General features: G+C 32.3%; 1 protein-coding gene across 5 annotated transcripts in view; it reads right to left on the bottom strand.

The window, feature by feature from the left end:
* The window catches only part of RTTN (rotatin), an 84,198-nt gene that overhangs the window by 14,592 nt on the left and 44,085 nt on the right, over positions 1–25,521 (bottom strand). For all 5 annotated transcript variants that reach the window (XR_014690381.1, XM_084511392.1, XM_084511389.1 and 2 more), the window contains exons 27-40: positions 23,810–23,964; positions 22,473–22,692; positions 21,675–21,803; positions 20,052–20,159; positions 19,248–19,406; positions 19,011–19,082; positions 15,252–15,444; positions 12,620–12,702; positions 6,226–6,337; positions 5,379–5,574; positions 4,237–4,327; positions 3,154–3,307; positions 2,883–3,020; positions 1,821–2,032 (exon numbers count right to left, since the gene is read on the bottom strand). Coding sequence is in view for 4 of the 5 variants with exons in the window: in XM_084511392.1 (XP_084367518.1) it covers positions 1,821–2,032; positions 2,883–3,020; positions 3,154–3,307; positions 4,237–4,327; positions 5,379–5,574; positions 6,226–6,337; positions 12,620–12,702; positions 15,252–15,444; positions 19,011–19,082; positions 19,248–19,406; positions 20,052–20,159; positions 21,675–21,803; positions 22,473–22,692; positions 23,810–23,964 (2,022 nt within the window). In the remaining variant the exon portion in view is untranslated. The remainder of the gene's footprint in view (positions 1–1,820; positions 2,033–2,882; positions 3,021–3,153; positions 3,308–4,236; positions 4,328–5,378; positions 5,575–6,225; positions 6,338–12,619; positions 12,703–15,251; positions 15,445–19,010; positions 19,083–19,247; positions 19,407–20,051; positions 20,160–21,674; positions 21,804–22,472; positions 22,693–23,809; positions 23,965–25,521) is intronic.

Here is a 25,521-nt window from a genome sequence, read left to right as displayed (position 1 = left end):
AAAATATTACAAGTTTTATATCCAGAAAAAGAGTAGGATCTAAACTTGAGATTTTGCATATACATTATGTTTTTATTACTTTTATTTCTTATCTTGAAAACGCATATATAAAGGTTAAAGTTTATATACACAGAAGTACCTAGGCCTTTCAAAGTCAGTAGGTATGTTTATTGCATACAACCAATTTAGTAAAGCATATTTAGTACCTGGTCACACTTGCAGACGTAAGTGACCATTTGCCATTGTGTATAATCCATTTTGTAGATTTTAGGTAGTTAGGATGTTTAATGGAGATAACTGATTGCTTAAAAATTCCCATCATTCTTTAAGTTAGTCAATTATTTGCTTGAGTGCTTCTCTTTGACCATATTTACCATCATCGATTATATTAACAGCTTACTTTACATACTATAGCCATATATAGCCATATATTCCAACTGTTTCTCAATGGGCACCATGTAAAAAATAAATTAATGAGTAGATGTAACTAAATGTATATTCTCTGCTTTCAGAAAACTGAAACTGCTTCTTTTCTAGTTCTATTATTTTTGAGAATCATAGCAGATATATACCCTTTCATGTAATATAAGAACAGGTTATCTTTTCAGTTCTTCTTTTAGGTTATTCTACAAGGATTCAGCAACCATAGGAAGAGAGCAGATGAGATGATACTAAGACAGCATTATTGTAGTCACACTACATATAAATATGTATCAACTGATATATATTCAACACACAATATTTAACATAGCAAAATAGGTCTAAATGTGATAATATAAAAAAAAGTTAAGTGACTCCAGAACACTAGAAATTGAGAGTTACTTTAGGTTTTATGAAACTTGTGTCTTGTAGTCAAACACTACTGAACTAAATAAAAAAAAATAAAATAAAAAGCATTGTTGAAACTGAAACACTTCCATTTACCAAACGTTTTAGTATCTTTACTCATGGATCAATATTATTGTTACAGTGACAAACTGCACATATTTTAAAGGACAATGAGTACAGAGACAGAATGGATAACGTATGTAAGGGAAGATAGACAAATTTCATATACAACTTGTGTTATTGCTAAGTAATGGAAGATTTTAATTTTTAATTAAAATTATTTATTTACAGACTGTTATTTTGGGCAGTACAAAAAAGTATAAATAAAAATAATGAGATTGCTGTAGGAAAGAGAATATACAGAATAATTATCTTAGAAAACATCTTGTCACCAATATATATTATGCTAGGCAACAAGTTTCTGAGAGACTTGATGAAAATACGCTACACAGATGATTTAAAACTAGTTTGGAAAAATATAGTAATATTAAGTGCATTTAAGCAATACTGCCCTTCCATTATGTGGGAATGAACTGAAGGTCTTACTGGTTCATTTTCATTTATTTATTTATTTTTTTTTTTACTAAGAGTTTGTAAAGAACAATACAATGATGCTGTGATTTACAATGGGGATAATTACAGCTTGAACCTTAAAATTTCATTTAGCGTTTGGAAGAACAGGAAGATAGAACGCCATATCAGTATTTGAACAGATATATTCTATATAAGAAATATCTTCCCTACATAAGACTTCATGCCACACTGCTGTTGCACAAAAGTAATGGCCAAAGAACTTCCTAGGAGTGTCTTCTTTGCAATTTCTCTAACTTATTACATGAATTTCAAAAATGAACGTAATAGATGTCTCAGATGAAAGATGTCTCCGTTCATAACTGCAATCAACTGATTTTTCATTAGACAACAACATTCCTTTAACAAAATACAAAAAAGCAAAAATATATCCCACAATCACATTATTAAACTATAAATACCTGAATAATTAATTCAGTAAGTTGAATTACTGATGTTTGACTTCCTTCAACGTGATCTAAAAGAAAGCTAACAGTTGAGTTCTGACATATACTCTGTTTATCTTGGAGCTGTCGTCTTCCTTCCTCACTCAAAAGGACAGAGAGGAACTGTAAACTAGCCATAAATAAAGTAGGATATGTGGTTGACAGATGAACACAATCACAAATGGTATCTGAAAGGTTAAATAAAAAGATTTTTATATTTCATTCTAAGTAACACTTAAATGCTTCAGAACTCAGAAACTTATCAAAGAAAGTACTAGCCAAAAAACTGCTACATTAGTGTACTACATAAGGAATTCTACGTACTTTGACACTAAGATTGCCATTTGCTAAGTCATTTGTTTTACAATTTTCTGAACTCTCCTCATTTTATTCAAAAGCTTATGTTATAGTACTGACAGTACTCATCGGCTGCTTTATGTGCAATTGGATTTGAATTTACCCCCACCATTTAACATATACCTGTCAGAAATCACAAGCTTGAACGATGCTCATACTTTGGTTTCTCTAAAAATATTAGAGAACCTTGGTGACCTTGGAACCCTCACTAGGCAAGTAATTAACAGAGGAATAATTTTAAAAAAGAAAAATACCCACCCACAAACTACCTGTATAATAATCTTGAATTACTGTATCCCTTATATTATTGCAAAACACAAAAGGCAAGCAAAAAGTAAGATAAAATAAAAATATACACACAGGGTAAAAAAGTGCTAATGGATCATTTCAGGCTCTATTTGCTGTATTTGGTTAAGATTTACAGCTAGAATCACTACCTCACATATGAAAACATGATTTGTGAATTTATATTGCAGTTCAAAAATTAACCTGATGGTATAAGGAAGAAATAAAAAAAAAAGTTCGTTTGAAACAAGTCACTCAAATTTTCTGGGTACATTTATGTTTATAATTTTGGATATACCATTGACAATCATTTAGTAGCATCTAAAGAGGTATACCTCTTCTATTTATTTAATTTATTAGTTATCAGGTTAAAACTCGTACAGAAATGGTTATTACCGATTACGGCTGTATAGTGATTTGCAAGAGCTGCTGTCACAAACGGAAAAGATATTTGGCTATTCTTCCACAATAATGTAGTTAGAAGGTTGAAGAGGTCTACCCAGGTTTCACGAAGTACAGATGTTAACTCAGTATCTGTAAAGATAATATAGAGAAATCAAATTATTTACACATGCATACGAGTCTGGATAGCTAAAGTCAGAACTTTAATTGATACTTGAATAAAGACCTGCTGCTGTTTGGCTATACTGGAAACAAAGTTATTTACCTAGCCCATCTTTACAGCGAATGGAGAGAATAGTGAAGGTATTTCCCAAGAGAGGTTTCAACAGTTCATCCTGGATTACAAGCTGAGAGTCCACTAGTAAACATGATTTCAGAAGTCTGGACACAGATGATAGGTATTGGAGTAGCAATAGTACCTGTTAAATATTTTTTAAAATATATGAAATAAAAGCCATACATTTGCACCTTCCATATTTTTTAACGCATTAACTCAACTGATTTATAACATTTTGAATGAATATATACCACTTGAAAGAAAAAAAAGGATGCAAACTAAAAATTGTTCTCCTAATATGTACTGTAGTAGATGAAACAAGATTCTTATTCTTGAAACATGTGCGTAATCAACTTTCTAGGGACAAAGAATAAACTTCGCTGTGAGAAAGTCATGACTTTCATTATGCGTACAGCATGGTATTCTCTTGAAGCTCATAAACAAAAACATTAGACTGGTCAATAATATTGACAAATATATGTATATTTCCTGAAAACAAACACAGTTTGAAACTTAAAGTAGTATTTTTTGCAGGAACACTTTTCACTATATCTGCAGGAACACTTTTTCTTAATGACATGGGTGTCTGCCTTTGAATTAAATATTTTGCGAAGTTAAATTTGAGACAAAAGTGATTCTGTTAGCAACAACCCTTATACATTTTGCATACATCAGAATTAGTTGAGAACTATGCAAGTGTCTGCAGCACTGGAGACAAAGCAAAGCTGCCAGATTTGTCATGGAAAATAACTGTCAGTAACTGCATCTGTCTCACGCTTCAATTCTGTATGAAGAAATTCTATTACACGTTTATTATAAGTGCTCAATTCAATGTGTTTTAAAAATACAAAATTGGTTTTCAGTTGTTTGATGGTTCTAGGTATTGTTGTAATCCAGAAGTTATTTTTTCTATGTTGAACATAATACTGTTTATTTTCTCGTAAACCTTTCAAAAACACAGATGCATATGAATATAGCCAATGGCAATATGTCTGGCATAAGTTAAGAAATACAGATAACAAACATAACTAATTTCATAATTAAAAGAATAGTAACAAGTACATTTCTAACCTGAGCTTTTACATGTTCTGTATGACATGGATGACCCAGTGGAGCTTTCAATTCCAAGATATATCTCTCAACCAGATTAGCACTTACAAGACTAAAATAAAATCAAGTAAATTGGTTAGAAATATATTTAAATAATTAAACATCCTACTAACTTAACACTCTACATCTGAGAACATTTTAAACAGAGCAAAAGTAAATTATGATGTATTTCCTTACAATAGTATTTCTCTTTTTATTTTTTTCGAATATATCTACTGCAATAGCAACCACTGTGGCATTAAACTGGTCCAGAACAGCTAGAATAAATTCCTATGGCTATTATTTCACTGGTTAAAATTCTTCACATTGGATTACTTATTTTCTTTCTTGTGCAACAATAAACAGTTCTGTAGTAGTATAAACTGTATTCAAACAAGATTTTTCCTTAATTGCTATATGAAGATTAACTACAAAAGCTCTTTAAAGAATTAAAAAAAAAATATGCTTCACTTCAGGATTTCCAAGCACTGTCTGCAGGTGAAAGAATTTATTATGATGCAAGTAAAAACATGGAATACAATCTGAAGACTATTTTTGCAGATGTTCCTTATTTAAAAAAGTAGAAACAAAAATAAAAATAGAACAAGCGAACAACAACAAAAAAACACTACAGTCTCTGATCTTTCCCAAAGCTGTCAAGCATTGCTTACTCTCATTTAGTGCAACAGGCCTTGGCTCACTCTTAAAATACAGTTTAATTTAGTTAAAACTAGAAAATCATAAAATTAATCAAAATGATCTGCAATTCTGTCAGATTAATGTTCAATACCCACTGACTACATCAAATACCACTGCATTAAAAAGAAAAAAGGGTGACTAAATGGTCATCTAGACCAAACATCACATGACCAGCACACAGTAGTCCTGTAGAAACTGCACACCACAAATGGTATCACCAATGTGACTACCTCTCCTATGAAAAAAAAAAAAAAAATCTAATTCTTTTATTGATTGTATGTCAAAAAAATTAAAAAACACTCCAGAAGCAAGAATTGATCAATAACTTTAACAATTTTGCCATACCCATAGATCTCATTTCAAACTTTTTACTGCTATTACATTACTACACTTTGTCTGTAGTTCAGCAGTTATTGATCTCATACCTGCTGAGAGCTGTTAGCAAATGTACTTGTTGAAGAGCAATTCCAGTATCTTTTGGTGTAACAATCATCAGATTGTGCAGAAGGCTGCAAACAGCTGACAGAAGTGCAGGTGTGACTACAGCACATTGTTTAGACATAGCAGATGTGGAAGAATCATGTTGACTTGGAGATGCTGCTGTGGTAGTATCACTTTGACCTAAAAAGTGTTTAAACAACAACAACAAAAAAAAATACAAAAAGATGTAGAGTAGTTACAGAAAATAACTTGATTTCTATTTTTCAGAAAATATCCAGGTTTGTTTTATACTTAAAACAGTATATTCTGGAGCAGAAAAACCATCATATACAGGAAAGTGTTATTTAAAATAGCTCTGAAACAAAACGTTCTTTCTACAGAACAGCAATAATTGTAAAAGATAAATGCTAAATTTGGAATTATACAAGTTTTGTTTTCAATTCTTTCCTTAACAATGTTTTTAAAATTCTATCTCATTATATATATAAGCTTATTTACGTTATATACATTTTATCACTTTACAACTATATTTCAACACACCCAAAGCTTTTTCTGTGTGTACACACATGCATGTTATGTATATGGCAGCTTTATCAAAATCAAATGTTTTAAAAGGGTGACTGTGAGACAGTCTACTTCACTTCTGTCAAATCTAAGTCACCCTATTTTCTTTTAAAGATGGTATTTCATGCTTGTCTTCTAATATAACCATTAGAAACATCAATGGTGTGTGTTCCAGTAATACACAAGCATTATACTTATATACAAATACTAGAATATCGGTAGGCTAAGCAGCAATCATTATGTATTAAAACTCGAAGTTTGACTTACCTTGTGCTGTAAGCCGACTAACTGCAGTTTCTGGAATGAAATTGTTTGAATTTGTTGGGACCGTTGACCGAAGCTCGGTAACACTTTCCAGTGATTGTGATGCAGATAGAATCTAGAAAGCCATAAAAAGAAAAGTAGTTGATTCCAGCTTTGATAGAGCAGACTTCCATTTACATTTTGCTTATACAAACAAACAAAAGTTGTAAAAATTGATCACAGTCAAAATTTATTTGATTACAGTTTTTCGTATATATGTATATATATATAAATGTATTAATATACAACAATATATATATATATATTTATATGCATCCAATGATTGAAACTATTGATATGATAAGCAATAAGATAAGCAATACAAACAGCCTGAAACATTACAGCTAAAAGCTGATCAATGTCCATGGTAGTGGAAATTTCTTCATCTTTTTCTTTTTTCCCCATCCATATAATTGATTCAATCTATTTTCAAATTAAAAAAATAAATTGAGAGGAGGAGGAGGAGAGGTGCTACTGAAGCATTTAAACTCAAATTTCTCATAGACTATTTGCTCTACAGAAAGCATCAGCACTTATCCATTTGTACCAAGACACACACAGATAAAATGGGTAAGTGGAAGTTCCGGAGCCTTTCTGATGCAGAGTACTTGCCTTAATCTTCCTCCTGTGAATCTTAGGTTTATTACAGATTGAAAATACTAGATACTTACATGACATTGTATAACTTTCACCATACTACCATGTTTCTTCTACCCACTGAGCAACTACAGGAGTCATCATATTATTAGTTCTGCATGATTTCAAAAGGGATTCTTGATACTTTTGTTATTGTTTAAAACCATAAGCCTGAAATCAGAAGAACTAGAACTCACAGCTTAGCAGTTTTGTGACATGACAAGACCTCTGACCTGTCTTAAAGTACATAAGTATCGCCCACATTGGGTAATTTTTCCACTTGTTAATTTTGATTCTTATCTGAAGAAGTCATCTATATCTATTCCCCCCCCCCAAAAAAAAAATATCAATGTGCATTGTAAAAAACACAGGGCTTTGGGGACTGCGATGAAATACCTGGACAGTCACAGCATCTTGAAATATCTTATTAAGACTTTTCTTCACTGTGAGCTTTCTAAGGAAGACTACAAATAAAACTTCTGAGGTACTTCAAAGTTTTATTAAAGTATCAGTTGGGATATATTTTTTTTTTTTTTTTACCTATGGAAAAGTCAGAAGCAACTTAATGAAGAAAACACAAAGAAAAGCGTGGGGAAAAGGAAATCAGAAATTATTCTTCCTACCCATTGTATTCTTGCAGCTAGGTTACTTCTTTCCAGGTTTGGCTTTGATTTTCTAGAAGCACGTTGAGCTACAGGTACTCTCTCTATAGTATTTTCTCATCCTTTGGAAGGTTTAACCCCACCGCCCCATGCACCACCACTGCCAAATGTTGTCAGGACTTTGAGCAAACTGCTCTTGGCAGAGAGGGGTGGAACTAGATGACTCTTAAGGTCCCTTCCAATCCAAAACATTCTGTAATTCTATCAGCACATTTTTTTTACTTGAGACCCCAAGTCCCTGTCTGAGCGAAAGGTAGCTACCTCCATGTTATAAGCTCTGTTCTCTCCCCCATTTTAACCTGTCCTAATATAGTCCATCCTACAGTCTCAAATATTTCTCAATGTAATACTGTAACGCTGAAGATAAACTACAGTAAGATTTGTGATGCATGTCTGAAAACCATGATTTACATATTTTCGGGGGACTAGGACTTGCCTGGGATAGTATTTTTCTTGTTAGCAAAAAGCAGTACCAAATTGCACCAAACAATTCAAATTCAAACTTTGTTTAGATATACAACTGAAGAACACTATTTGCCATTTGAAATGAATTAAAGCTTCATAACTTCAGATTTAAATCATTCTTGAAAATGATTATTAAATCAATCCACTTGACTTGTGACAAATTCTGCATGCATTTAGCACTGCAATTGCAAGTATTCTAATAAATGACAAATCTTTCTTGAAAAGTACAAATGCAATCTCTACTAGTCCATTTCTGCAACATGTAAAACCCTGGAAGAAGTTACTACTATATTGAGTCATCTTAAAGATATTGTTATGAATTCATAAAGGCCTTCACATGTTAATAAATAACATCACCTACATTGCACAATAAATTCTTTTTGCATCTTGCAAAAATTGTCTGAACACTTTCAGCAAACTTTTTTAACTTCTAGAATACAAATCCTTCTGGCTCTGCTTTTGAAAGCATGTAGTGACTAATTATCTTTTCAAAGCTTTAAATCACTTAACTATACAGCTCTCTGGTAACCACAAATTCAGACAATAAAGTACACATTTTTTATAAAATAGGAAAATTTAATAAAAAAAGGTTGGCCGTAACTTGGCTATCTGGGAAATGTTTGTACCTGCACCACTGTTCAAGTTTTTCAGTAACTGTTCATTCTGCAAAGCAGCTCTGGCCAAAAGACATTCCTAGTGTGAAATACGTTGGTATATCCATGCTGACTGGTGTTCTCAACCAATCATACATACTAAATATAAAACAATAATTTAAATAATTAAAGCAAATTTTCTGTAATAACAACTTAAATTAATGTTTAGATTATAAATTTTATAGAAGTCAAAGATGTATTATTCTATCAGAATCAGACTGCTTACAACATCCACAGTACAGTTTACTGAAAAATAAATTCGACAAAATTCACTGTAATTCACCAAGACCTTAAAGACACTAAATACAGCATGTATCAAAGTACAAGCAACTCTTGCTGTCTTTTATGTGACCTTGAATCATTGATTTCATTCCCACACTGCCATTCTTCACTCTATAAAATGTGCAAAATTGTACTTATAGCCTCTGCAAGACCTTTGACAGACTATTTTATAGACTAAAGTATAATAATAATAATAATTTCTGTTATTTAGTGTATTTGATTTTTAATTTTCACATTTTTAATTTTTGCAGATTTTGGGAAAAACATCAGGGATAAGGAAAAACAATGAGTCCAAAAAAAAGATTCAGATACTATTTTGACTTAGGGTCATGTGAACACTGTGTCAAGTCAGGCTTTGGTAGTGGATAGCTTAGATTACATTAAATCTGAGAACAGAAAACTAATACTGTCTTTTTGTTTATGTCAGAACCGTTTTAAAATATATTAAAAAACAATAATAATAATCATCCTTTTCTTTTCATAGAATTTATAGAATAATAATAGCCCTTTTATGTTCATAGAATTCAAGCACACTGGCTTCCATAAAAATCTCCTGTATGTGGCTTATTGAAGCAAAAAAACAGTTTTATCTTCCTAAACTAGCATTTATGCAATGAATAGGTATATACATAATTAAAATATTTTTTCTTTAAAACTTATTAAGTATCAGAAAAGATCTTCCAAAATAAGTATTTTTACTTGTTTTGATAGCTGGTAACTCTCAATTACTTGTGGCTGTTGTCACCAAATCTGTATAATACACAAACACTTTTCCCTGCAATAGAACCTGAAGACTCCCTTTCAACTAGGATAGGGAAAGCTTGCCATCTAGTGGGCTTGGAATGATTATGTGCTCCTGGTAACATCAATAGAAGAAACTTCTTTAAACTTTTGGTAATGACTTCATAAATATGTTTTTTTTTCTTCACTTATCAAAATGGGAAGCTTTAGGCTAATCTGTAGGAAGGTAAAATCAGAAGTGTAAGAAATAAACTGCAAGTGCCTTATTTCAAATCATGTTATTTTAAAAACTATTTCCAAACTTTACTAGACAGACACTTCATAGTCATTAACTGTGCTCTGAAATACAGTTTATATTTAGCCTCAGTTCCCTTCCTCTGTCTTTCCCGTCTCTTCAGCTGGCATTGAAATACGAGACCTCTGCAACTTTTATCTATCCAGCACATAAACACTTTTATTTTTTTTTTTTATAGGCAAGAAAGAAACAGTCTATACAAACAAGTTTACAGCTCTTAAAAAACTGACAGTATTAATGTGTAGGACAAATGGAAATAAAATCACTTTCCATCTTGACAGTCAAGTAATCCTACTGAATGGAGGACTGATAAGTAATCCTACAACACCTGGAGGACTGATACAAATTACTATACCTCAATATGCCTTCAGATTTATATAATTAATTGGAACTACAGAGCAAAGCCTTTACCTTAACCTATGATACTACTTTACACATATAAATTAAACTACATTAATTTGACCTAGTAGATTCCAATGTATTTTCTTTTTTTTTTTTTTTAAAGCCACAGAAGCTGCACTAGCTTGTTGCAATGGATTAACTCTTCATGAGCACTCAAGCACAACTTCAAGTAGATCAAACATTAGGAAGAACTTCTGAAATTTAACTTTCACCTCAAGTACAAACAAATGAACAAAAACTTAAATTTGTTCAGCTTTAATAAGAAAGTAACACCCTATTCATTAAAAAGGGAAGTGTTTGTAAATAGCATAAGATTCCTATTAAAATGTTTTTTTCCTTTAAGTAGTATTCATCTAAGATGAAGAAGCATATATGTCCTGATTTACATGGAGCTTCATTTATTTTAGTTTCAAACACTCAACTTTGAATATTTGTGTTTAGAATGATACAAAGATATTTGTGTTTTAGTTGTTGTTGTTTTATTATTATTGTTATTGTGTTTTTTTTATAAGACAAATGAAAAGCAGGTTCACTAATAAAGTTTCTAAATCCAAAAGAGATGATTTAGCTTAACACACGGGTATATTTTTCCTAAGTATTAAAAATATAGTAGAAGTGTTCTTCATAAATCAATTATAAGAGTCAAACAAGACGGAAAAATGTTAATTATGAAACATTTTGAGACAAAAAGTTCCAGTACTGGCTTTCCTGTTCTTTTGTTTTGTTTTGTTTTGATCCCCTTCCACAGTAAAATTAGGCACAGTAATTTGAGTCAATAATACAGTATCCTGGTGTGTTTTATAAGTATTTGTTATATCTGTACATTTGCTTAACAGAAAATAAACTTCTGGGCTACTAGTTCAAAAGTAATTATTGTCAAAGTAAAGACACAGCCATAACATTCTTTAAGTGGGAAACTTGCAAGTGCCCTAGCCTAGTAATACACTGTTAAGAAAAGAAAAAAAAAAAAAAAAGCACAATCAAATGAAAACTATGCTAAAACTATGTATATGAAACTGGTTATATCCAAAATAAGCAGCTATGAATATAGCAAAACAGAAACAATATAGGTGCCTTAACTGCTGAGTTTCAGCAGTACCATTTAATAAATCAGGACCATGTTAACTGAAATATGAAGCAGTGAACATGAATATGACCTATAATGCTCTTGATGTAAATATTTTCTTTCATACAAAGAATTAGTGGAAAACAAAACTAGAGATAATGCTATTGTTATTGCATTAGTAATTGTCCTACATTGTGTTTTATGGTTTGTTGTTTTTTTTTTTGTTTTTTTTTTTTCCAAATGACTTTAAAAGAAACCTACACTTAGCTGTGACAGCTTTGATAGATGTAACATTATGGCTTTCATATTACATTATGAAATAATGGTTGTTCATGTATCAGAAAATTTCAACAAAAATATAGAAATATAAACAAACATAAATATATAAATATGTCAAAAATTTCTTGGAGTTATGCTACAGTCTTTGAAAATATATTATTTTTATTAGGTAATTAATGAATGTTATAGAAATTTCCCCCACAGCCTCACCTAGTATTGTTAATTGATTCTGGAACTGAAAGAATCTATTTAATTTTCTCCTTTTGCATTTGCCATTTTGAAAATAGCATACATATATGTTTACAGTATTTCACTGCAGAAGTCATCCTAGCCAGAAACAAACTTTTCAAACAGAAACCTGTTTTCTAATACTGTTCTTTTCTATCTTGAGTCTTCTGAACACTTGTGGCACTTTCAAGTTTTATAAACACATTTTCAGAATCCAGTGTTCATTATAATATTGAATATAATTTTAGCACAATACACCTCTGTTGTTTTGATTGATCCAGTCCTGTATTTGTATGATGTAAATACAGGTTCGTTCTGAAAGAACAGTTTGGATATAAGCAGAAGTGGCAACAGACAGCAATGATTGCATTTTGTCAATAAAGCCAATTACAGAGTAAGTAATCTCTACAGAGTATATCTTAGTGGGAGAAGCTATAGAATTTTAGCACTGTCCTATGCATTTAGCTAGACAAGCCATTTTAAAGTTTTACTCAGCATACTCAGCTAATTCACAGTAAATTTGAATTTATTTTTTTTTTCAGTTTACTTTAAGCTTTTTTTTTTTTTTTTTTGAGCACTTAGTGCTTATTTTCTCCACAGCATCTCATTAACAACTCGTTAAAAATAAAGTGATTACTCTGGACGTTACCATGGTTTCTGATGTTGACTGAGAATGTGAAGAATGGCTTTGACTGGCTGGAACCTTCCAAAGATTAAGAGAATCATCCAAATCTGTATGGGAAAAACAGGGGGGGGAAAAAAGACAATTATCAAAAAAAAAAACAAAACTGTTTGACTCTATTACCAGGAGAGCAAAACAAGCTTTTCAAAGCTACGTGTCATGAAACAAAGAAGTAAACAGTTATACTTTTGAAAGTCTCAAAATATTTAATAGGTTAGCATACATTGTACCACTCAACTATTACACTTGAATAAACGGCAATTAAATAGAATATTCAGCTATGACACAAAATAGCATGGAAAAAACTATACTTAGCTCAAATTGCAGCTACATAACCTTTAATAATTGGAAATAGTTCAGATTTAGTTTTATTTAAAACATAATAGGATAAAAGTACTAGTATTGTGGTCTCACGATACAAATAAAATGAACTGATGCCTTCCTCTTCAAGTTTAGCTTCAAGTTTATAACTTGAAAAGCAGTTTCAGGAGAACCTATATCCATAAATATAATGAAGGCAGAGTTAACCTGTAAATGTGTTTCAGAACAAAAAGTGATGAAACCTTTAGAGCTCAAATCTGTTAATAATAGGCTTTCAGTTTTTCATATGTAGAAAAAATAAGTCAAAAAGTATGGCACTAGACTACACAGATTCCCAATCCCCAAATCATAAAAGTGGAAGTCCTATAAATATCTTATCCAATTACTAAGCTGAGATAATTATTTTAACTTTATTGATGAGTTGTTTTTTTTTTTTTTTTTTTAAGTTGCTGAATAATGTGAAGGAAATACATCAGTAAGATGACCTACAAAAACAGTTTCAGCAAGATAAACCAAAGGGAGATCTTCTATTAAAAATGACAGGGGACCTAATATAAAGCAGCAGCAGGTCATTGTAGATGAACATAATTGTGCAGGTATGAATGGAGGACTTACAACCCTTTCAAGCTCTATTATTTTAGAGACAGAGCAAACATTGTCCTGTCCTCCCTTTCTTTTCAAATAAAGCTTATGTTCCCTGTTCCTGAAATCTCATAGATAAAAGATAGGAGATTATTCCTCCTTACTTCAAAGCTACCAGAACAGCATTCTGTTGGCTTTACTCTTCAAAAACCACAAAAAATCTCAAATGCTCACTGAAATGGTCTACAGTCCTGGAGAATGAGTTGATCTTAGATATGATATTGCATCAGTTAATTGATGGAAAAAGCAATTGGCCCAAACGATTGGAACAATGGAGGACTACAATGTATTGGACAGAAGAAAAAAAGCAAAGGACATTTATGACTGTCCCCTTCCCTCCAAGAGGGATGTCCTCCTGGGGCATAAGAGGCCTTCCCCCCCAAACAAGAGAAAAAGGAGAAAAACACCACAGGAAAAAAAGAAAAAGAGGGACAGGAAGGAAGGAGAGAGAGAGAGACATGAGGTGGGGGAGACATGGAGTGGGGAAGAAAATGCCACAGGGAAAGAAAGAAATAAGGGAGAGCGCAGCACAAGGGAAGAGAAAAAGAAAATCAGGGGAAGAGACAAAGAGTGAGAGAGAGCCACAGGGAGGGGGGTGAAGCACAGAGACAAAGAAAGCCACAGAGGAAATTAAAAAATGAAGTGCTTTTATGCCTAGAATTCTGTATATTGCTGAGGTACGTCTCTGGTAACTGAGTAGGTTAACCACAAGCATAGAAATTCTATTTCCTTTCTGTGTGTCTGTCATGAAGTTGTAACTTAGTAGGTAGGGAAAACAGCATTCCTCTTCTGTTCGTGCTTATGTAACGTAAGCTGCAAAGATGCAAAACCTACAAGAATTGCTCAAATTGTAGCCTTAAAAGATGCAAACAGAATCTTGGATACACAAAAAAGAAAAAACAAAATAATGATCCTATTAATTTTCCACCCTTCAAACAGTTTTCACTAGCTGAGCTTTCTGAATAATTTCCTAACTTTCTAAACTTAAGATAATAATACATATCTGGACAAGAGTGTGGGTTCCACCACGCATCATAGAAAGAGACTTAGAAAATGATTAGTCAATATAAGACCAGATCTCTGGTATTTCAAAGGTATATGCAGGTTAAAAAAAAAATCTAACCAACCAATCTGAATATTTTATCAATCTCTGAACTAAATTATATCTGAATGTCTTAGAACACTGATAACTTCAGCATTTTGGAAGCCACTCCTAGTCATGCATCTTTGAAGCTTTAAAAAATACACACATTAAGACACAGAAGTAGGAGATGACTGTTTCTAAAACTGTATGCATTTATTTTTCCTAAATTTTCATCATACTCGTCTGTTAAAGTCACAAGTGTAAAAAGTATATTAACCCCAACATTTCACAAGAGAAGTTGCTGTAGAAACAATTACACCTTTTCCATTTATAATTTTTTGAAGATGTAACAGTTCAGACCTTTTTCTGAGATATGCCGACTTATTTACTCTTAGATATTTAGAGCCATACTGAACTTGAAAACATTTAAATTCATGGCTTACATATTCAATTTGAGCTTCATTTTTAATAAGATTTACTTGAGGTAAGTTACTCTAAACTACACGTTACTTCAGTAGGTTAAAAATACAAAATTATATTAGCATAACTTACCAGTTACACCACTTTTTTCAATAATGTGGTTGTCCTCCCTGGAAGAATTTAAATCAAACATATAACAACCTAGGTAACAGTGTTTCACCATCTGATTCAGATGTTCGTAAAATTGACAGTGATACAAAAGAGCATTAAGTGCAGGTTTTCCTGTCTGGGAGAGGCCAGATTCTTCATCATGTACACAGGGGCCCTGAAGACATGAAATTCAAAAAGATAATTATTTTATGTAAAAGATTCCTTTAAAGAAAACTGTCAAAAACGAACAAAACACAACTCTAAGGCTAATACTGTTTATCACAGAATCACAGAATTTTCTAGGTTGGAAGAGACCTCAAGGTCATCGAGTCCAACCTCCAACCTAACGCTAACAGCCCTCCACTAAACCATATCCCTAAGCTCTACATCTAAACGTCTTTTGAAGACTTCCAAGGATGGTGACTCCACCACTTCCCTGGGCAGCCTGTTCCAGTTTATGTGTGTATATACATAGCTGTTTTACAGACTAAGATTCTAGAAGTCAGATTTAGATTTTATTAAGACTAAATCAAAGTTTTACAAAAACAGTAATGATTTAGTAAAATGGAAGTTATTTAACTCCTGAAAAATTTGTAACATCTAAGTAGAAAGCCATGGAAAGCTGTAACACGTGGGATTTAAGACTTTATGACTCTAATTTCTCATTTAATTCTACTTATAGGTATATTGCCTTTTAATATCTACCCATGTCAATCTACTATGATAAAAGATTTATTTAGAACATTTTTTAAAAAAGAAAGAAATTCTCTTTGAAGAATGTTTTTCAGACATTTTTAAATATTGACTCAAGGGAAAACATTGTAGAGAACTGAGTTTATACCTAGAAATAAATACCTTAGCTGTTTGTTTTCCACATCAACAGTTTGATTTGCCTGTGTATATTACAGTATTTTTCCAGTGTTTTCTACGGTAATAGAAGAAAACAAAAAATCCCTATTAAGCTATCACCTGTTTTAGAATGACCATAAAATTAGAAATGTTAATTGGCAAAACAACTCAAAGTGAGAAAAAAAAAGTACAGTCTGCAAGTTTTAGAAGGGATCTTGTGGAACTTCAATTAAGAAGCTTGTTAAAATTATCAGAAAAATAAGTGGCCAATGCTAGTTAGAAACTTTCCTTTGTAGTCAGCAGATAGCAGAGGTACATAAACAACAAATAAGTCATTTGAAAGAGACTATTTACCCTCAATCCCTCCATTTCCACTGAACAGGGTAAGTTATAGCCAGAGCTCTGAATGGTTACTACTAATTCTTTTCTCTGATTCTATATAAACAGACTATTTCACTATTTGCCTTTTATGCTAATTATAGAAGAATTATATATGACAAATAGTTTGAAGAAGGTGTTATTCCATGCAAATTGCTCGAAACGAATTATAAAACTGTAGTCATTCACTATCAGCAATATACTTGGACTGTTGGACTGTATCAAAAATGACAAATGCATTCTTTGGAAATTCTGTTAAATTTAGTCAAAATCTTACTAGCCATAACTGTTTTTACCAGTTTAAAAACCTATACCGTTCACTTTATTGCACTATGGGTATACTGAAAGTGTCATCAGTTACTTTCACAATGTGGTCTGACTTAAACAATCTTCAGAAAATGTAGTACATTGCAGTCTTAGAATACTTTATACAGGTTGACTTCACTCATTACAAATTGTCTCCTGTGGCCACTCTTTAAAGTAACATAGCAAAATAAACTATTACAAAACAAAACAACCAAGTAACAGCAACACTATAGACATTCATGTGAAGATACTGGCCTACAAGCTCCAGCAGCAGCCTTTCCTTTTCCAACACTATTTGACTAAGGGATTTTCATCCCTTAATAATAATGTTCTACTTGGGCTATGGTACATTATAGCTACTATTGACCCAGATCCACTTAATTGGTCTCCTTTGAACTTTAAGGTCTACAGGCATTAAGGTCTACAGGCAAATTATCTTATCCAGTGTGACAAAAAAAAAAAAAGCAACTGAACTACGGAATTTGATCTTGGTGGTATCTTACCACTTTAATCGCTGTTTATATTTTCAACAATTTTAATTTACCAGTTACCATAAAGTGTTGTTTGATAATATCTTTCAGCATGAACACTTATTAAGAGATGAGCAATTTCCATTAAACTGCACTTAACAAGAATTGACTCACTCACATTAATTGCACTGGCATTCATCCAGAATTCTGCAACTGGATTCAATTTCTGTCACCTCACCATAGTCATTGAAATATTAAAAAAGAATAAAAAGCATCTCTTAATTCAGTTTATATTGACGAGTTATAATAGCTGCACCTTGCAAATCCCCTGCTACTAAAAAATTATTATTTATATTGGTACAATATTAATTTTTAAGTTACCAAAGACTGAAACAAGCCAGAGATTACAGGCTACTTGAACATTATTACTTTATAATCAGATGTAAAGAAAAGATGGCTGGGGAACAAGAAGCTGGAGAGCAGCCCCACGAAAATTAATCTGGGAGTTCTGGCTGACAGCAAGTTGAATGTAAGTCAAGTGTGCCCTGGCAGCCAAAAGGCCAACCATATCCTGGGGGTGCATCAAGCACAGCATTGCTAGCCAGTTCAGGGAAGTGATCATCACTACTCTGATCTGTGCTGGTGCAGCCTCACCTCGAGTACTGCGTAGTTTTGGACAGCACAATACAACAAGGACTGTTAGACTATAAGAACTATTAGGACCTATTACAGAGGTGTCCGGAGGAAGGCTACAAAGATGGTGAAGATGAGGGGAATAGAGGGGAAGATGAGGAGGATCACTGTTCAGCCTGGGAAAGAGGAGACTGAGGGGGGGGCTTAAATGGCAACCTACAGCTTTCTGATCTCTTCTATTGGTGGTCAGCAATAGGACCTGAATAGGTCATGAAGCAGAGGTCCATGTCAGATATTAGGAAAAGATTGTTTGCTCAAAGTGTGGTTGGGCATTGGAACAGGATCCCCAGTGAAGTGGTCATAGCAACATGATTGCTGGAGTTCAAGAAGCATTTGGACAACACTCTCAGACATCTGGTTTGACCTTTGGGTGGTCCTGTGTGAAGGCAGGACCTTGACCTTGATGATCCTTGTGGGTCCCTTCCAACTATGAATTGATTATGAATTCTATGATTCCTTTCCATATGAATTCTATCATAGAATATACCGAGCTGGAAGGGACCCACAAGGATCATCGAGTGTTCAAAAATATTTGCAACCCTACTGGACACAGCCCTGAGCAATCTGCTGTAGCTCATCCTACTTTCAGCAAGGGAGTATGTTCTTAGATTAAATTACAGCAAGCTGCTCGCTACTTCATCTTTCTTTAGGACATTGTTTCTTGCCACTCATATTTCTTTCAAAATATTTTATAAACACTACATTTTCAGAATTTCTTCTTCACACACCTCAAATCATGTTGCATTCTGAGTGTGGGCAGAAAAAAAAAGACCAATTTCTATTTTAAAACATTAATGACATTATGTAAGCAAGTAAGTTTCCTAGGAGATTAAAGACATTATATAAGATATGGTACATACATGATCTAAGATACTAAACAATCTAACTTTCTTGAACTTGCTGGAAGTTGAAGAAGTTTGTCTACTCATGTATTTCTTTCCAAAATGTCACCTCAGACATTAAAAACAGATATAGTGCATTAACTTTTTATGACAAATAATTCATCTCTGTGAAAGTATGAACTTTCTCATCAGTAGTTACTCACTTGCCAAACACAATCTTTCACTTCTTCGGTAGGAATTGGAATCACAAGAAGATTTTGTAGAATAAAAGCAGCCTAAAAGAAATTAAATCATCAATACTGCAGTCTAGTCATCAGAGTTCAATGAAACACGTCAGATTGAACAGCACAGTCTCTATATTATTCCATCGTTTTAAACATATATGAGAACAAAAATTTTCCATGTTCATGTTGGAAAAAATTAAGACAGAAGAAACATACCTCCCTGCGTACCATGCTACATTCAGATTGGTCCAGAAGGATGTTTATCACTGTTCCCCATAGGCCTCCTGAAATGTTCTGGCAACTTTCTGCTAAAGCAATACATCCTGCTTCAAGAGATGTAAGAGCTGATCCTATTCCAAGTGCTGTGAATCTGACCTAGTACATATAAGTAAAATATAAAAGTGACATTTCTTACAGTAAACACGTATTCTTAAAACACTTAAACACGTCTTTTAAATTATTATTGTATCAACTGAATCTGTAGCTTAGAAGCTATTGTCTAAAAAGTAATGAATTATTGTCCTGTATTGATCTTGCCCTATACTCATAATCACAACTACATGTACATACAAATGATAAAACTAATAGAATTTATTTTTGAATAGTCAAACGTATCCAAAAATAAATATTCAATAATCTTAACATTAAACCATTTAAAAGTAGTTCTGATTAAAAAAAACATAATTAGCAGATTTGCATCAAATACAATTGCTCTAAACTTGTAGTACAGATACCTGCTTCTGCTTTGGAGCTAAACATAAGCAACATTGATGAAAACTGCTTATGAATCACTATCACGAGTGACTTAATGAGAGGACAGAAGACTGAAGATAAAGCAAAGGATTTCACAGAAAATGTTCATATGAAAATACTGCCTCTATTGCTATTGTTATTTAGAATATAGCTAGTAACATTTAAAATCATACAAAACAGTACTTTCAATATTGAATAAATTAATCAACCAAAAAAGTTGTAAATACTTAGGTGTCAAAATAAGATATCAACATTACATTAACTAACCTCAGGGTCTCTATCTACCCATAAAGGAACCAGCCATGCCAGACCTAGGTGAGAAGGAAGTTGGTCTTCACTGTTATCATAAGGCAAAGACCAAAGGGATACCCAGTCCTGATCAGAAAACAGAGAAAGTATGGAATTATTTTATAAATCTTTCAATGCTATGCCAGTCTGAGCCTAAGTTATCAACTGCATACTAAACCACTTTAAATGCACACAACACTGATATTCCAGGAAAAAGATTTTGATTCTGCCTCTATAAATATGCATTTAACTTGTTCACTTCACCTACTGAATAAAATTAAATCCCACTTCTTCATAGGATTAAGATAGCAGTGTTAAAGACAGAATAAGTATTTCACTTGAATTTTACATGTGTTACTCCTTACATTTTTTATTTTTGCTCATTATAAACATTTTTTTTTTGTTATCATAGGTGTCCAGGAAATTGCCAAATAAGAACATGCAATTATTTCTTTGATCATAATTTATTCTTTTCCTTTGAGCACTTGCCATATAGTTAAGTAAAGTTACGCAGACTACCATGTACATGTATTACCTAGCTGCAGATTCCATGAAATCATACTTGACTTTGCAAACTCAGTCAGGTCAGAAAATCCATACCAGCAAAGTGCTTTGTTTAGCCATAAAACTGCACAATTAAGTTCATAATGAACCATGATACCTAAAATTTTATAGATGTATCTTCTTGCCATCTCAGACCTGTATATTTTTATACAGTAGATGACAGCATTGTATGCTTCTCTTGGAGCAGTGTATTTTACAAGGATCTTCAATACATACAGTATTAATAACAGTAAGCATAGTCTCTTACAATATCTGAATTTGGAAGGGGTGGGGCATTAAAATACAAAATGAAATACAAAACATAGGTCAGGTCAGCAAAGTATGATCATAAAGCAGTAACAAAGCAAATAAGGAAACAAAATATTGCATACTAAATACATGGTCTATTTCTCAGTACTTCTACAAACACCTGGTAGTCATTTCTGTCCATCAGTATGAACTAAAGGATCTTACGCCCATCTTTACAAGGTAGTTCTGTAAATAACGAAGGACCACAATGGTTCATAATGCCACTAGTGAGCAAAATAAAATTTGAAAAACAACTGGATTTTGACTACTTTTTATTTCAAGTCACTACACTGTACGTTTTAAGTTGGTATTAAAAACTTAAAAAAAAATCACAGTTATCCAGGATGTTTCTTGTATAACACTGATTGCATAAAGGAAGGCAGCTAACTTTGTATACCTTTCTCCATAAGATCTGACACTAAATCACATGATTGCAAACCATGGATAGGATTTAAAACTTTTTTAAGAACAGAAATTATCAGCAGTATAGACATTAACACTGTTGTAGACACAGATTATGACTTATAGCCACAAAAATGTCACTGTTCATTATGTTACTATACATATTATTTTATGTATGACAGAAATAAATGAATAAATAAAGGATCACATCCAGTCTTTCATCCATGCACTTATGATTTAATTCGTCAGAGGTAGCAGTCTTTCTGCAATGTACTTAGTACTGTCTTACAATATATCTGTGCATAGCCACACCATATCCTTGCACCATATATGTGCACCACTACTCACCATATCCTTGGCTTGAGCCATCATTTCATGAGATAAGTGAAGCAAGCAAAGAACTGTGCTTTTTGTAACACCTTTTCCCATAAAGGACATAGCATTTCCTCCCCATTCAACATAAAACGATGAGATGACCTGGTAGTATGGGATAAAGTTCATGGTAGCTTTACCGTAAACAGCATACAGGTAGAGTACAAACTCATACAAAACTAAAACAGAAACTTATGGAAAGATGGCAAACAGTATCAAATATATGCTTTCAGCTAGATTTTAAAAATGTATTTAAATCATTTAGTCATACATTGATTTCTTGTATGGTTAAACATCTGAAGCTTATTGAAGCGGCAACTAAAAACCAAGCTACATAGCAAAAAATATATAAATAAAAACATAAAACAAAGTAGCTAAAGAACTACTACTGTTATCCTTCATGCCCTTTCATGCATGGATTTTGCTTGCGGGAACATATCTTGGATTTCACTCTTAGTGTTTTAGTTAAAAAAAAAAAAAAAAAAAAAAACAACACCCATTTGAGCTTTCTTGTCACTAATTCTTAAACAGGAGATGAAGGCACAAGGAATATAACCAACCATTGTAAGAAAACAATTTCTATTTATTTATTTTTAAAGTACGCATCGCTCAACATGATCTACATTTTTTAGCTATTTACTTATGAGAAAGAAAAGTACCTTTCAGAACAATGATATTCACTAGAAGTACCGTATAAAAATTATGATGTAATTAGTTACACAGTGTTTTACAAGCACTCAGATAAAAAGTTAGATTATAACATAACCTACTTACCTCAAGAAGACCTGTTAAATATTTCTTACAAATTGTGACAGGTTCAACTGTAGCAGAATATGTGCTCCAGTCTGGCAGTGCAGTAACATGAACCATTCCTTGTAATGTTCTCTCCAGTAAGGGAAGTCCATAAAAATGTGGTGCATCTGTTAGCCGTAAGCATTGTAGCAGCTTCAGAGCCAGCTCAGTTCTGAAAGAGCCAGCAAGTTCCAAGCCCTCTCTGGATTAATTGTAAAAAGAAAAAAAAAAAAAGTATCAACTGTCAGCATGAAGCTATTATAATGAATTGTTTTTACACGAGGCTGATGCATCATTCTAATTGCTGTTAGTCTGTGAGTCTCAGCATCTCAGTTAGTTACTACTGGCTAATGAGGAAAATAACATGGACTTAAATTAATATTGTAACTGCTTATAACAGGACAGCTTAACAAAAAAAAGGACAAGTGAAATAGAACTCTAATTACTAATGAACGTACAAAAGAGCAAGAGTTTTTCAAAAGAGTCTCTCAGCAAAGTCACAAAGCTTAATAGCTATGCTCATTCTGGTTCAAGAGACAAATTTTAAAATATTTCCTGCAAGTATGAGACAAAACTGGAAGGGATTTCTATAATCATTTTTCCAGCTGCCAATTATTTTATGTATATATATTATTTTTTCTTTTAAGAGTAACTGGAAAGAATGAAAAAGATAACATCCTAAAAGTATCTTTACAAACAGCTATTTTGTGGTACTTAGCTAAACAAATATTATGTTGCAATTTTAGCATCTCCTCGCATGCACTTGGATAGAGAGGTTTACTGTGGGAAATATTTTATAAACTCAGAGATAAAGTAATATAAATTAATTTCTGTCTTTGACTAACAGAAAAAGGTTGGAACTTCATGCTGGGAGAAGCTGACTAATGTGATCTGATATACTCTGTGATATACTCTAGGGCAAAAATGAGTTGGGTGAAAATAAATATTTGTTAATATTCCAGTGTTTTACTTTCCTATTAATAACTACTACAAAATCAACCAAATTATCATTAGCTTGTGCAAATTTCTAGTAGTGAAAGAGAAACAGCTCATCTTCTCAATACCATCAATTTATTATTTGTTGAAAAACTGCATACCCTAGTACACTAGTGCATAGCCTACCAAGTTTCTTAATTACCTAATTTTAATGTGAAAGCACCTAGCTAATGCTGATCTTTACTTCAAGAGGAGTATACTACTCCATTTTTTCAGATTTACCATGACTGTACCATGGTATAATTACATTCCAACTCTCACTGAGATACAGTAGCACGACGCATTATGATTCCCAGCCAGAATTAAACAGAATTAAATTCTACCTGTCAGTCACCGACATTGAGCAAAATAACAATGAATTAAAAAGACGAATGAGTTCTTTATCAAGTTGCTGCCTGACAGCAGTCTGTATTTCATCTATTTCATCCTGCACTTGGGATTCTGGTCGCACAAGAAGGCCCAAAAGGGAATTTGGCTTCTAAAAGAAAATAATAAAATACAGTCACATAATGCGTTGTTTAAATTCTATTTTAACACACACACACAAGCCATTTTTTATTCAGTGCTTTTAAATCACACATATTATAAATCACAAATTTCACAATCATTTTAATAAGAATTATTTCTGTTTAAAAAAAAAAAAAGAAAGAAAAAAGTAAAATTTTCCTATAATAACCAGTTATTTGAATCTACTAAATATCATAAAATAATCCACGGTTAAAGCCTTTAAAATCTCCTGGTATTAATTAGCCAGATTTGGTAAATTTTATAGGTTTCCCAGTTAATCATATACATTAAAGTACATCAATTCTATACATAATGAAAAGAGGATTACTAGTATTTTGTTCTTAATGTTTAGACAGTATTTTAAAACGAGAAAAGGCAAAAGTACAGAGACAGTACTTTTCTTAACATGTGATATGTAAGACCATGTGATCTCACTTTGAGTGATCTCACTTTGAGAACACTATGCCCTTGCTTTGTGAAATACTGTTCTTCACAACAAAAACTTAAACAACTGCAGTCGTTACTTTTATCCTTGGCATCTACCTATTGTTTTTATACAGCAAGATTGAATTATGTTTTGACAAATATAATAAAAATTGTTTTATATTGCTTTTGTAATCTTAATGTCCTATTTTATACTTTTCAGTTTTATATATCTTAAAAGAACAACATTAGACAGATCTCAAATCTAAAGCACACAAGTCAAAAACCTGAAAGGAAAAAAAATTACATTATTTCAATATTATACTTGCCTTTATATATATACACTACCCTATATAATATAAAAATAAATTGAACTTCCTCAGCATTATAAAAATATTTTACTTAAACATATCACAACCGTTTAAAATCAAAACTAAATTGACAGACTCTGAAAACAAAAACTCCTGTCTTAAATTTCAATTCTTGTTCTTAATTCATGACAGATAATGTTAATTTATATCTTTGTCATGCAGAAGGTTCTAATATGGAACCTCATCCTTTAAGTTATATAGATAATACATATACATAGTTAATGTAGTTAACTATACCACAGTTATACACGTTCATCTATATGGGTACGTACATGTATATACGTACAAATATTTAACTAACGATATAAATGTATATAAGTACACATATGTACATAAAGAGCTATGCATAAAGCTATCGATAGATAACTATTATTAACATTTCACATATATATTAACATTTATAAGGCTCTAAATATTTTACTACAGTTACCTACACCAGAGCAAGACAAACACAAACATAAATGTTGCTTACATCTGGCAAATATAATATTAGAATTTAAAGAAAGAAAATCATATAACAAGTAAAGGAGAGAAGGAATTTACTCTTGCTCAAAGTCAACTTTTCCAAACACTTAAAAATGTAGGACAGATAAAGTAGCACAGTAATACTACAAGATCTGGCTATTTCTTGGCTTTGTTGAGAAAAGTTTTTTTCCTTTAGCAGCTCACCACAAGCACACCAACCAACCAGTTCAGAGTTATATCATCTTGTACAGTCTACAGCTGAATTTACT

This window comes from Aythya ferina, assembly GCF_964211825.1.
Source record: "Aythya ferina genome assembly, chromosome: 2".
Lineage (NCBI taxonomy): Eukaryota > Metazoa > Chordata > Aves > Anseriformes > Anatidae > Aythya > Aythya ferina.
This window is presented reverse-complemented; position numbering and strand designations above follow the sequence as displayed.